We start from the raw sequence: 14457 nt of genomic DNA, 5'->3' as shown, positions 1-14457 counted from the left end.
CAGCAGCCAATTTAATGTCCTCCAGAAGTTAATCTTCCATTTGGAAATTGAGTTTCTCTCCTTGTCTAACCTGTTCAGCCTATTCAGGGATTATGTTAATCAGTCCACTATATGAGCCAGTGCATGTGAGATTTGAATTACCCTATAATCCTCAGTCTTGCCACTGTTACTAAGTTACCTGCTAATGTCTCGAACCCAACTCCCTCCTCCTCCAATACCCTATGTATTTGTTACTCTTTCTTTGAATCTGATCTTTGATCAGAATCCTGTCTTGTCTCAACTCTTCGTGTTCCTTGTCTCTTCTCATCTACACTACCCCTCTAGTATCTACATTGACTCACCCACAGGCCGGGACATGATGGAAACACTGGGAAACTCTAGGGTGGAGAAGAACTGATTCTAGGTTGAGGTTGGAGCAGCAGGAGGGTATGGAAAAGCCACTCAGTGGTAGAAAATCCCGGATGTTGCTGGGGGAGAACAAGGTCAGCGGATGTATTGCCATTCTTTATTGCATGGGACCTGTCCTCAGCAATGTCAAGATGACATTAGTCTCAGCAGATTTATCTGTCAGTGCCACATTGGAAAAAAGGATTCTAAGGTGGGGAAATTATGGATCAAGTCTTGTGTTCCTATGGTATGTTCAATGGTCTCATCAGGTCCCTGAACAACATCAGAGCATAGGGCATGTGGGACTCTTGGGGACTTGGGATACCAGAGGAGGATTGAAGAGGATGAGGTGTCTGAAACTCAGAGTCAACTCCTGGATGCTAGAAGAGGTGAAGAGCCCAGGAAATGCCTTCATTCACTCATAGTCAGCCCCACCTCCTCCCAGATTCAACGATAAATCACAGTACAGCAAGGCTAATCATTTATTGAACAGTAGAGAAAGATTTTATTTGTATACAGTTTCCATAGCTATGGCAATCAAGAGAAATCTAGAGGAAAGCTTTGCTTCTAGGCAAATTGATCCTCAGCGATTAAGGAAGATCTGGAGATGCAGGGGTGACACTTCCATATGTGAGCACGATGGTTCTCAGGCCGCTGAACTTGCATGAGGTGGCAGAGTTGAAGAAGAGATGCTGCAGAATCCAGGCAGGGAAGCACTCACTAGCACTAAAGAAGCAAAGGACAAAGAGAGCACAGAAACCACAGTGAACGCTTCTGGGACTGATTTTAGGACAAGGAGAAATTTTGATACAAAGGAAAATGGTAACAATCTCATCTTGCACTCTAACCCATGTTACTTATCAGGATAAACCATAAGTAAGTCACTTTTTTTCTGTTACTAATGTCATCTGATCCTTCCCTCAACTGAACCTGTGTTAAATAGAAAGGAAGTAATGAAGGAGCCCTAAGATTGTTTCTATCATCTTAGCATAAGAAGTTTTTGAAGAATGTTTGACAAACTGAGGAACGATGACAAAAGCCATAGATACTTTTATTAAATACATATTTTATGAAGTTGCTAAGGCTTTCATATACATTCTCTGAATGAAGGCCCACGAAAACTCAGACATAGGAGACAGATGAAGAAACTCAGAGCACAAAGAGAAGGTTGACAGCGACATTCCCAAATCATGGGTGTGCAGAGTTTAAAGGAAGAAATTTATATCATCAGGTTACAGACATACCCAGCCCTACGCTTGGAAATTGATCCATGACACAGATTCAAACACATTTATGTCTGAATTTTGTGTGCAGTGTTCTATTTCCTTCTTTGTGTTTCACATTGGGTCATAATGATTTTAAGCATGTTATCCGTCTATGAGGCATTTTCCTGTGCATTACAGCCCCTCAATAACTCTAATGCAGCATAGTGACAATGGGTCTTGATTCTAGGCCCTCCATCTGAAAACTTCAAACTCAAAGCTTCATTACAAACTTATTTCTGTTGGGTGCAAACCCCCACTGCACTTGGAAGGCCCTGGCACCTGGTCCATCCCCTGCTCGCCAGGGTCAGAGGTCACCAACCTGGAGGCTTAGGTTACTTTTCACCTCTGGCCTGGAGACAGCGATCTGCAGGGATAGAAGAAAACACACTCAGACAGCAGCTCCAGGTTCTTCATCCAAGAGAAACCAAATGAGTCTTCAGTTGGGGACACAGGGGACTGATTTCCCTCCTCTGGCTCTCTCCCTTCTGTGACATGGCATACAGGAAAGAAAGCCCAAGAGCTGAACTTACCAACGGTGGTCATGTCTATTATGTTTCCCTCACCAATTCCATTTTTATGACAAAAGTCTTCAAACCTTGTCTTGATTTCTCCACTCACATCTGGTTCTCGGCCTGTGAGAAGAGTGACGGAGACTGCTGAGTCTTGTGTATAAATTGTCAAAGTGAATGAAAGAGCAGGGCTGCAGAGGGGCAGGCGAACAGTTGGTGACAGCTGGGTGCTCAGACAGATGTCATGGAGGTAGGATACAACCTGTCCGAAACTGACCTCAGCAAGGGATCAGTGAGATCTCTCTCTCTGCCTCTTCCTCTCTCCCCATCTTTCTTTCTCTTTCTACCTTTCTCTCTCATTTTCTCTCTCTTTATCTCTCTCTCTCTCTCTCTCTCTCTCTCTCTCTCTCTCTCTTTCTTTCTTATTTCAGAAAGGATCTCACTATGTAGTTCATCCTCGCCTTGAACTCACTATCTAGTGCTGGTAGGACTCTTGGTGAGCCTCTTGCCTCAGTCTGTAAGTGCTGGGATTAAAGGCATGTACCAGCAAATGGGGCCCGAAAGATTTCATCATCTTTCTGTCACCAAAACTGAGGGATTTCCAAAGGTATGTGTCTGTCTTCAGTGAGAAAGAGACCAGAATAAAGTTGGAATGACCATTTTGGGTTCCTTCCTTCATTTTTTCTCCCCATCACAGGACGAGTGTGTGCAGAAAAATACCATAGAGCTCCAGGAGTTGAAAGCTTCCCTCAGCCTTGAAATTCCTGAGTTGAAATATTGCATAGTTTTTATAGTCTGTCTCAGCTACGCGAAAAACATTGTATCCATCATCTGTGGAGGAAACAGAATTCAGCTCTGAAATTTATTCACAGGAACAAATAGAAATGCTTTACATGTTCTATCCACAAAACAAATTCAAGAGCATAGTCTTGAAGAGATGAAAACGAAGACATCAAATGCCTTCCTTCCATTTGCAGCCCCTGGACTTTGTGAAATGACTGATGTCTAAGAAAGGAGTCCTGAGAGACTGACCACTAGGACAGAAACACTGTAACAGCCCCAAACACCTCCTTCATCTTCTGTGAGAGCAAACCACCACCCTCAGCCTCTGTTAGTGATGCATCTCTGTGCTCTGTAAAAGTGTCCTGACCTTACATATCAGGTGCCACTTCCTGAGCATTGTGCCCAAACAAGATGACAGGAAATGGGAACCTGTCTCAGCAGTTTGCTTTGTTTGTTTCTGCTTTTGCTTTTGTTATAGAAGTTACCTCTGACCAACTAGCATCCTTTATTTGATGGTACTATGTGCTAGGACCTGGCTTTTGCAAAAACACATGAGTGTCTCTCAAATTCAGTGTATCAGTTATGAAATGACTCCTACTTTATTATTAAAATAAATATTATTCAGGAATTAATAGAAAACAGAAAAGAGTGGGGTGTAGAAAGTTCTTTACAGATAGGAATATAACATAGAAAATTATAATTTTTAGTGTACTTACATTCAACAGCATATACACCTTCTGCTACTCTGTTGCAAATGAGACTGATTTGCTTACATTCTCCATTTTCACTGTAAAAGAGGATGAATGGATGCTCAGAAGGTATCACTGAGACCAGCTCCATCCCCCGTACTTCAGCCATAACTTCAGTTTCTGATTCTACTCAGCTTTAAAATGTTGTTGTTCTTGTTGCTGTTGTGGGACAGAGTCTTGCTGTGTAGTTCAGGCAGGCCTTGAGCTCACTGTGTGCTTACGTTGGCCTCATACTTGCAGCCATTCCCTTGCCTCAGCCTCCTAAATGCTAGGAGTACAGGCATGAACCCTCATGCCTGGCTTTGAACTTTTCCTTGAAGTTACCTAAAAGCTTCTATTTGCCATTATTTGACTCAATTTGACACTTTAAGAACAACATCAACAGCCGCTTCCCATGATTACTTCCACCAGTTCTCCCCTCGGTTACTTACTCTCTACTGTAGCCATTTTTCTAGGTCACTGGTAGCAAAACGGTGGCACAAAAGTTGTTTGTCTTAGACTCAGATGTTTATATATGAGTTGCTTTCTCTAAACTAAAACCTCAGCCATCAGGGTTTGTACTTTGCAATGAATACAAGGTTTTAGGTTTCAGTTGGGTCACTCATCTCTAAAAGGCTCGCCTCACTGACTGGGCCATTAGCTGAGTGCTCACCATTTGCCAGGTTCTCAAAATAAATGCTTTACATGCAATACCTGGCATGCTGCTCACTAAAAACCACAAAGGTGAATTGTTATCACTGCCTACTACCGAAGAAAAAGTGATGGTACACAGTGATGAGGCTCCTTGGCAAACTAGTAAAAGAAAGATTCAGTTTAAGGCAAATGAATCTAAACTCCATGCTGTTAACCTATGCTATGTTGGGATATTAATTATGACTATGGCAGCTCTCTGTTCTCTGCTTTCTCCAGGACCCAATAAATTTATTTCTGTAACCAGCTCTTTACTCTTAAACAGGAAAATTCTCAAGTCCATCAACTAATCCTCAGGGTTAGTATCAGAAAAGGGGCTCTGACTCTGGATAGAGGCTCAGAACCTGTGTGTGTTCGCATGCACTTGTCTATGTGTGCACATATTGTTGTGTGTGAATATGTGCTTGGCTAGGTATGAGGTCATGCCCTGGCCTCTATTTTACCTTTTACACCTAAAAAAGGTCACACTTACTGTGCCCAGAATTTAAAGGATAAGGCAGAGTCCTTCACGGGTTCAATGCTTTCCACAAACACCCTCATGCTACCACCTTCCTCTATTGTTTCCCTTTTGTCGGAGGCCTCTTTAACAGTATACCAATTCCCTGAAATCTGCAATAAATAAGTGAGATGGTTAGGTCAGAAGACAGGAAGTAGGTACCACACTGAGTGCTTTGCATTGAACTCTGGTGCTCGGGCAGCACTCATAATGGTGCTGAATGTATGAATTTGAAGTTAACACTCGAGCAATTTATACAACATTGGGACCCTTCCCCCTGTCCCTGCTGTGAGGTGGAGGTCCCAAGGTCTGTTTTATTTTAATATGTCACAGTTTCGCTTAGCTGAAGGTCTGAAACCACTCCTTTTGTCTCTTTAAGAGCTTCTGCCTCCCTTAGAACCCAACTGGCTTCAGACTTTCCAAACCACCCCTGAAAGTCCCAGTTGCCATACTCTGTGACTCTACCTTTTCCGCATCAAAGTTGCCTCTCACAACCTCATCGCCTTCCCCTTGGGTGCACAACAGTATCAGCCCCAGACAGAGCAGCTGCAGCTTCATCTTGGCAGAGGATAAGATGTCTCCCACAGCTCCCTGGATGAGCCTTTCCCCAGCAATGGCTCTCTCCTCAGATCCTCTGGCTTTATACCCATTCTGTGTCCGGCTTTGTGGTTTATGGATTTCTACCGTTGCTCCTCCCTCTCTGTGAAACAGTTTTTTATTCACTGTTGTGAGGCCAACTATTGTTTCGACCTTTAGAAACTTGGCAATATCACCTCTTTAGATGTGTTCAGTGACCTTACATTTCTCAAAGCAATTCACAAAATAAATAGCAAGTGCAATAAAGCTCTGGCAGGTAGAATCAGATCTAACTGTGGATCTGACTTGGAACTGAAAAGCCAATTATGTGTGACAGGAATTTGTATAACTATAGAAAGTTTGTGGAACTAGTTTCATGACTTACCTAGAGTATAGAATTAATTCAGCTATTCGCCTTCCAAAATCCTAAGAAATAAGGTATCTCTATTGAAATACTGCTACTGTGTAGAATAATCAGAAAATACTGAAATAGAGTTTTTAAAATAATATCTTCAAAGTAAGGTGACTGATCTTCAGTGCATTTTAATTTCTTTGTTATTCTCTGAAATTCCGTCACTAAAGCCTTCCCTGTTAGATAATAAATAAACTAGTACTAATCAGCATGCATTAGTGTACTCTAGAGGCTCATAAAGAACCAGAGAACAAGGTATCATTCCTTTTCATCAATAACCTTCAATGAGGTAGGAAAATACCTTATATACTGAATTCTGTGTCTAAAATGACCCAACTGAGTGGTACCAAGCTCAGACTACACTAAGTGGGGCCATGCATGGCATCATGTAAAAAGAGCTTCAAGGCACAGGCGCTGAAATCATGCAGACTTTGGCTTCATTGTCATATCTGTCATTTTGAAGCAATGAAGACAGATTTTAATCTAATTATACCTGTCTATGAGACAGCTGTAGAAATTCAGTAGAACAGAGTAGAAAAACCTTTGCATAGCTGAAGGGCCCCACAGAATGCTTCATGGACAAAGTGAGACTTGCAGTAGGGTCTTGAATGTCAGGGGAGGGAATGGAGATGTGGAAATCATGGGGGGACAATACTGCAGGAGTGAGCAATACTGTGCATTAGGATCCTTCAGTGCCAGCCTGACTGCTGAAAGCTATGGTTCATTCCTGATTTAGGTTAATGGATGCTGCAACCAGAAAAAAGTTGATGTTATGGGAGGAGGTGAGCACAAAGCACTGAGCCTACTAGCTGTGACTTTCTATTTGTGGCCTACTAAAAAGTCATCCCAGCCCTCTGTGTGATGATTCCTAGTTCTTGCTCAAACAATTTGTTCATCGGTGGAATTTTGACACCATTTTCACTGCAGGTGTTGGAGATGAATACAGGGTTTTCTGGCCCTGAGGTGGAAACACTGAGCTTGACAAATGGTGGCAAAGGTTATTATTCTCTCCAAGAACTCATGACAGCCTGAGAGACTGTAGGGAGCCAAGTGACAGGCATTGCTGCCTCCATGCCTCTCTCTCCTATGGGCACTGCGTCTGCCTACATTAACCATACTCCTCTCCTGCTTACGTCACATATCCGGATGTGACGGTGACCCTGTTGTATTCATCTCTTTAACCTCTTCCTGTCCCAGCTCCCGCCCTTAGCCTATAAAAGGTGTGATCATTTCCTGAATAAACTGGAGGCTTGATCAGATTATCTTGACTTGACTTTGTCTCTCTTTGTCTCCCCCATGTCTTTTATTTAATCCCCGTTCCCCCTCCAGGAGTTCTGAATAGGTTGATCTGCAGGCCGGATCAAGCGGCGCTCAGCGTGGGGGCTCCTGGCACGGAGGAGTTAACTAGGGAGCCGTTGGAGAGACAGCCGGCTTAAACCGAAAGTGAAAGCAAATTGAACCAGAGACCTCGGCCGAAGAGTGAACAAACTGAATCAAGGATTAAAGCTTAAAGCAACAGGACATTCAATTAAGTACCGAGGCCTGCGCAGACAACTACCCAAGGTCCTGCCTGAGTCACGGTGAGTGAATGGCAACCCCATTTCCCTTCCCGGACATGGGTCAAGTATTGAGTGAACACAAATTATTTTTGGGAGGTCTTATAAAGGCATTAAAGAAGAGAGGGGTAAGGGTTGGAACAAAAAAATTATTGCAGTATTTTTCAATTTATTCATAAGGTTTGTCCTACAGGGTTCTATAGATACCAAGAGGTGGAATAGAGTAAGAGATGCTTTAAAAGATTATTATAGAGTTTTCGGTCCAGAAAAGGTTCCTGTGACCACCTTTGCATATTGGAATTTAATCTCTGAGCTGCTTGCCCAGAGGCATGCAGACCCTCAGGTTGAGGAGACAGTTACACTAGGTGAGGCTGCCCTGCGCGACTCCGTTAAATCTACCTCAAAACCGTCCTCAGAAAAATCTGAAGCCTCTGATTTCTCAGATGCAGAGGATGATGGCCTGTAAGAGGTCCTAGTATGTGGTGATCTGCCACAACTTCCACATGTTGACATGATCAGCAGGTCCCAGGATGGCAGCCCACCACTCCCTGTGCCTTCATGGCCAATTGGGTATTCATATAAGCCTTTAGACCCCGGCCTTTCTGATTCTCAGGAGGTCAACTGGGAACAACCAACACAACAAGCCTCTACATATCACCCTAACCCTGTTGCAGCACCGGCCACTATTAGGCCGTCCCCTGACTATGATGATGCATTCAGCATCTGCTCTCAATCTTCTAGCACATTAGTGGAATTAGAGCAAAGAAAAACAGATCTTTTAAAACAGATACAGCTAGAAAAAGAATGCAAAAATCTTTCAATTCAATTGCAGGCCCTCCGAGCTACACAGTTTTATAATGTCCTTGAGATGGAGCCTGCCTCCAGCACGCCTTGTAGCGCACTTAAAATGGTGCCTGCCTCTGGCAGCCAGCCTAAAATGGCTTTCCCAGTCAAATAGGCCTTTACTCCCCCACGGGATGTTGAAGAGGGCACTGAATCACAAGCTATTAGGATACACACACCTCTCACCGTGGCAGCCTTAAAAGAGTTAAAGGCCGCAGTCTCTCAATATGGCCCGACTGCCGCCTACACCATTGCAGTTCTAGATTCGTTGATTCAGGGTTGGATTATTCCTAATGAGTGGAAAGACATAGCAAAAGCCACCCTCTGCAGAGTCAATTATCTATTATGGAGATCTGAATTTTTTGATCAATGCGAGGACATAGCCAGAGATAACGCCACACGGCCAAACCCCTGGACCCTCGCTATGCTTACAGGAACAGGAGATTTTGCCACAAAAGAGACCCAAATGCGGTTCGATTCGGGCCTCTTTGCCCAGATTAATATGGCAGCCATTAGAGCATGGAAACAGCTCTCCTCAGGAGGTGAGCCTACCTTATCTCTCACCCAAATAAAACAAAAGCCTGAGGAGCCCTTTTCGGACTTTGTCGATTGCCTCTTACAGGCGGCAGAACGTCTTTTCGGCTCCACAGAAACAAACTCTGCCCTGGTTAAACAATTGGCTTATGAAAATGCAACCTCAGATTGTCAGGCTGCAATTCGACCACATCGCAAAAAAGAGGACCTATCAGGTTATATCCGCTTATGTACAGATATTGGGCCGGTTTATCAAGGCCTAGCCATGGCTACAACACAACAAGGTTGCATAGTTACACAACCCCTTTCTCGTTCTAAAAAAGATGCCGTTTGTTTCAAATGAGGCCAAAGTGGCCACACGGCTCGTGATTGCAAAAGAAAAAATCAAAATCAGTCCTCTACAAAAAAACCAGGGCTATGTCCTAGATGTAAGCGAGGAGACCACTGCGCTAATGAGTGCAAATCCAAAAGAGATGTTCATGGTAACCCTCTTCCCTCGCAGGGAAACAGGTTACTGGGCCGGCCCCAGGCCCCCAATTCCGGACAAACCCGTGGGGCTCCAAGGTTTGTCCCAGCAAAAAACCATCCATTTCAGACCTCTTCAGGGCAACCCCAGGGAGTGCAGGGTTGGACCTCTGTTCCAACTCCAACACAGTGTTAACCCCTGATATGGGTGTTCAGATCATGCCCTCAGGAATCTATGGGCCCCTCCCCCCAGGACTTTTGGACTTATTATTGCACATAGTAGCACTACGCTTAAAGGATTACAAATTCTGCCTGGGATAGTAGATGGTGATTACACAGGAAAAATAAAAGTCATGGTTTCTCCCCTTGTCGGTGTCATACCAGTTAGGACAGGGCAATGCCTTGCTCAATTGCTGCTATTGTCATTGGCTCAAAAATCTAACAAATCCATAACTCCCTATAGGGGGAACTCCTTTCCTGGAGCTTCGGATGTATATTGGGCCCAACGTATCTCCAAACAAAAGCCCCTCATGACTCTATCCTTAGATGGAAAAGTTTCTCAGGCCTCATTGATACAGGCACAGATGTTTCCATTATCAAAAAGGAGGAGTGGCCTACTGCCTGGCCTTTAGAAACAACCTTAACACACCTCCAAGGGAATGGACACTCAAAACATTCACAACGCAGTTCCAAACAACTGGTTTGGAGAGATCAAGAAGGTAATCAGGGACACTTACAACCTTATGTCATAGAGAGTCTGCCTCTTAATTTATGGGGTAGGGACCTACTCTCCCAAATGGGATTAATTATCGGAAGCCCTAATAATGTTGTCACAATGTAAATGCTTAATAAGGGCTACCTGCCAAAACAGGGCTTAGGAAAAAATAACATGGGCATTACTGATCCCATCATTCCCATCTCTAACTATGCTAAAGTTGGGTTAGGCCATTTTTCTTAGGGGCCATTGACACTCCTGCGATCCATCTAAACAAATTACATGGCTATCAGAAGAGCCGGTATGGGTTGATCAGTGGCCCCTTACCTCTGAAAAGCTTGCAGCCACACAGCAGCTGGTGCAGGACCAGTTAGATGCAGGCCACATTGTCCCTAGTAATTCCCCTTGTAACACACCTATCTTTGTTATCCGTAAAAGGTCAGGGAAATGGAGGCTGCTACAAGACTTTAGGGCGATAAATAAGACAATGGTCTTAATGGGGCCCCTACAGCCAGGCCTCCCCTCACCCAGTGCCATTCCCCTGGGATTTTTAAAAATTGTCATAGATCTTAAAGATTGCTTTTTCTCTATTCCTTTACATCCAAAGGACCAAAAGCGTTTTGCCTTCAGTCTCCCATCAATTAATTTTAAAGCCCCTATGCAGAGATTTCAATGGCGAGTTTTGCCACAAGGTATGGCTAATTCCCCCACATTATGACAGTCTTTTGTAGCCACTGCAATACAGCCAGTCAGAGATCATTGGCCACATATCTATATTATTCATTATATGGACGATATCCTCTTGGCAGGAGATGATCAAAGCCAAACCCTAAGGTGCTACCAGGACTTACAGGTTGCCTTACAAGAGGCTGGACTTCAAATAGCCCCTGATAGACTACAGCTTACTGATCCATATACATACTTGGGTTTTCAATTACGTGGCACTCAAATACTCTCTCCAAGGCCCCAACTGAGGCTTGATGGCCTCAGAACACTTCATGACTTCCAAAAACTATTGGGAGACATTAATTGGCTCATACCACTTTTAAAACTAACTAAACATGATTTACAGCCCCTTTATGCGCTGCTTCGGGGAGACATAGATCCAACTTCCCCCTGAGAGCTTACATCTGATGCCAGGAGAGCGCTCAGTAAAGTAGAAGAGGCCATTGCTCAACAAACTTTTTCCTTTATGGACTACAATGAGCCTTTACACTTTCTCATTTTTAATACAAAGCTTTGCCCCACAGTAGTGTTCTGGCAACAAGCTCCCCTCATGTGGGTCCATTTATCAGTCTCCCCAAAAAGAACACTTTTGCCTTATTTCCAAGCTGTCTCAGACCTAATAATTCAGGGTAGAAAGCAAGGAAAATGTTACTTTGGCAAAGAACCAGACATTATCATTCAACCTTTTACAAAAGAACAAATAGATTGGCTACTTCAGACCATGAAAGTGTGGCCTATTGCCTTAGCTTCCTTTTCAGGGACTATTGACAATCATTACCCTCCAAATAAGCTAGTTGGCTTTGCTAATCGTCAGCCATTTATATTCCCTAAGTTTCACAACCCTTTCCAGGTGCCCTGGTGTTATTCACTGATGGCTCATCCTCCAAAAGGGCTGCTTATGTATCCCAAGACAATGTTTCTACCCTCCAGGCAGACACTTCCTCTGCACAATTAGCAGAGTTACAAGCTATTCTTGCAGCCTTTGCTGCTTACTCTGACCGAACATTTAATTTGTATACTGACAGTGCTTACCTTGCTCAGTCTGTTCCATTATTGGTGACTGTTGCTACCATATGTCATTCTTCCCCAGCTGCAAATCTGTTCAAACAATTACAATGCTTCATACGGCTTCGCCGTCATAAGTTCTTTATTGGTCATCTGTGAGCTCATTCCAACCTCCCTGGGCCTCTTGCCCAAGGACATCATTTGGCTAATGTTGCTGTACGAGCACAGGTTTTTTATGGCTCCAGACTCCAAGGTGTCTAAGGCCCAACAGGCCCATCAGCTACACCACCTCAATGCTCACACCCTCCGCCTCCTCTACAAAATTACCCATGAGCAAGCCAGACAAATTGTAAAAAATTGCCCATCTTGCGCTATCCACTTACCTGTTCAACACCTAGGAGTCAACCCTAGAGGTTTAATTCCTAATGCCTTATGGCAAATGGATGTTACCCATTTCAATAAATTCGGCAATCTAAAATATGTACATGTCATTATTGACACATATAGTGGCTTCATTTTTGCCACTCTCCAGACTGGAGAAGCTGCTAGACACATTATAGCCCATATGCTGTCAGCCTTCTCAGTTCTGGGATGTCCTCAACAGCTTAAGACCAATAATGGCCCTGGCTATACCAGTACCTCCTTTGCTCAATTTTGTAAGAGCCTTAATATCCTCCATACCACAGGTATACCTTATAATCCTCAGGGACATGGCATTGTTGAACGTGCGCATTGTTCCCTTAAATTCACCATAGATAAAATAAAAAAGGGGACATGGTACCCCACCCGGGGTCCCCTAGAAATGTCCTTTCACATGCTCTTTTTATTTTAAATTTTCTGACCCTGGATGCTTCAGGCTGCTCCGCAGCATCTGGATTTTGGCATACTCAAACTCAAACATGGTTTGCGTCTGTTTTATGGAGAGACCCACTAACCAATATGTGGAATGGCTCTGACCCAGTCCTTATCTGCGGACGAGGTTCAGTGTGTGTTTACTCTCAACAAGATAGAGAAGCTAGATGGCTACCTGAACGCCTCCTAAAATAAGTAGACAGTTCTTCAAAGACCCCATGTAATGCCCAGGAATAATGTTATTTCCTGAGGCACAATCCCCTATGTTCTCTTACAGGTGACACATCTCCCTGGAGCCTTATGCTGCCTAGTCAGCCTTCTCCTTGAGCCACACCACACCCATGGTGAATTTTGACCCCTGCCAAACAGACTACAACTGCTGGCAGCCATGCACAGAACCCCATGACTGCGGAAGAGGCTCTTCTTGGTCTGGAGGAACATACACCAGCCAAATAGACTGCATCCAGTGTTATGCGAGGCATGCTCCAAGATATAGGAGAATGACTTCATACAGAGACACCAACAAATGGCTGTAAACCCCTTCTCGTCGATTTGGGGGGGGGAGTTCCCTTACCTAGCGCCCCTTTTGGGTCCCCTAGCTGCCCTATTGCTTCTCATTTCTGTGAGTCCTTGTATTTTTCAGCGGATTATGATGTTCATTAATAACCGGATAGATGCATTTATGGCAAGCCCATTCAGGTACACTATCATCAGCTGGAGATGGGAGATCAACAAACCTACCGGGAAGGAATTCCCACAGTGGCCCATATGATGATGCGGCCTAACTGCCCTGGAGCAATGGACAGGCAGTCAGAGACGGGCAACTAGGACATGCATGTTAATTCCAATGGCCACCTAAGATAGGCACAGGACCAACTGCTGTTCTGCAAGCCCATGGTGGGTAAGGCCTGGTTGGGTTCATGCAATGAGGTCCTTGACCTAAGACAGACGCTGTCTTCACAGGGCCTGCCATACTCTTAATCAAATAATATAAAAAGGGAGGAGATGTAGGGAGCCAAGTGACAGGCATTGCTGCCTCCATGCCTCTCTCTCCTATGGGCACTGCGTCTGCCTACATTAACCATAATCCTCTCCTGCTTACGTCACATGTCCAGATGTGACAGTGACCCTGTTGTATTAATCTCTTTAACCTCTTCCTGTCCCAGCTCCTTCCCTTAGCCTATAAAAGGTGTGATCATTTCCTGAATAAACTGGAGGCTTGATCAGATTATCTTGACTTGCCTTTGTCTCTCTTTGTCTCCCCCATGTCTTTTATTTAATGCCCTTTCCCCGTGCAGGAGTTCTGGATAGGTTGATCTGCAGGCCTGATCAAGAGACACCAGGTTTTCAAAATGAACCCACTGTTCCTGGGTTATGATGTGGAGGAGAGAGTTGACCCTGTGCCACACACGCCAATTCCAGACCCTGTGCCCCACAAGCCAATTCCAGGTCACCTCACAATCTTACAGGGCCACATTGTAACTTTGTGCTTGGATTTTTTTCCCTATGAGAAAGCCAACTCCTTTAATGAAGGTGGTAAGAACCTTCTTGTTCATCTTGATGCTTACAAAGCACCTAATATATAATATAGCCTTAGAAATGTTTGTCCAGTAAATCCTTATTTATTTGTAAATCGTATTGTAAAATCACTAGGAGCTTCAGGTATACCACTCTAATTTTGGTTGCAAGTTTCTCAACAGAATATATGGAATGGACTTACTTAAAATATCTGTTTTTAAAAACTTACCAGTTAGGGGAAAGTTCTTTCTTGTTCATAAGGTGGCAGAACTAATATTATTGAGATGGTCATATTATGAAAAATGATCTGCAGATCCACTGTAATTTCTGTTAAAATACCAAAGACTCCCTTTCCAGAATTAGAAAAAAGAATCTT

General features: G+C 43.9%; 1 protein-coding gene and 1 long non-coding RNA gene across 2 annotated transcripts; one reads left to right on the top strand and one right to left on the bottom strand.

The window, feature by feature from the left end:
* Positions 1-868: 868 nt before the first annotated feature.
* On the bottom strand, positions 869-5522 carry LOC100721126 (lipocalin Can f 6.0101). Its single transcript, XM_063260636.1, has 7 exons — positions 5345-5522; positions 4856-4992; positions 3661-3731; positions 2882-2992; positions 2183-2284; positions 1972-2016; positions 869-1113 (listed from the first exon to the last, which is right to left on the bottom strand). Exons 1-6 carry the CDS (start codon positions 5435-5437, stop codon positions 1985-1987), a joined length of 546 nt encoding a protein of 181 aa, XP_063116706.1. The 5' UTR covers positions 5438-5522; the 3' UTR covers positions 869-1113; positions 1972-1984.
* A 1413-nt stretch (positions 5523-6935) lies between these two features.
* Positions 6936-13800, top strand: LOC134478671 (uncharacterized). The gene is made up of 2 exons (XR_010051432.1): positions 6936-7447; positions 12841-13800. It is a non-coding gene; the product is annotated as an uncharacterized LOC134478671 (long non-coding RNA).
* Positions 13801-14457: the final 657 nt, after the last annotated feature.

Source organism: Cavia porcellus, unplaced genomic scaffold (genome assembly GCF_034190915.1).
Source record: "Cavia porcellus strain 051 isolate PalLab524CR breed Dunkin Hartley unplaced genomic scaffold, mCavPor4.1 scaffold_1, whole genome shotgun sequence".
NCBI lineage: Eukaryota > Metazoa > Chordata > Mammalia > Rodentia > Caviidae > Cavia > Cavia porcellus.
The sequence above is the reverse complement of the archived record's forward strand: the minus strand, read 5'-3'. Positions and strand labels throughout refer to the sequence as shown.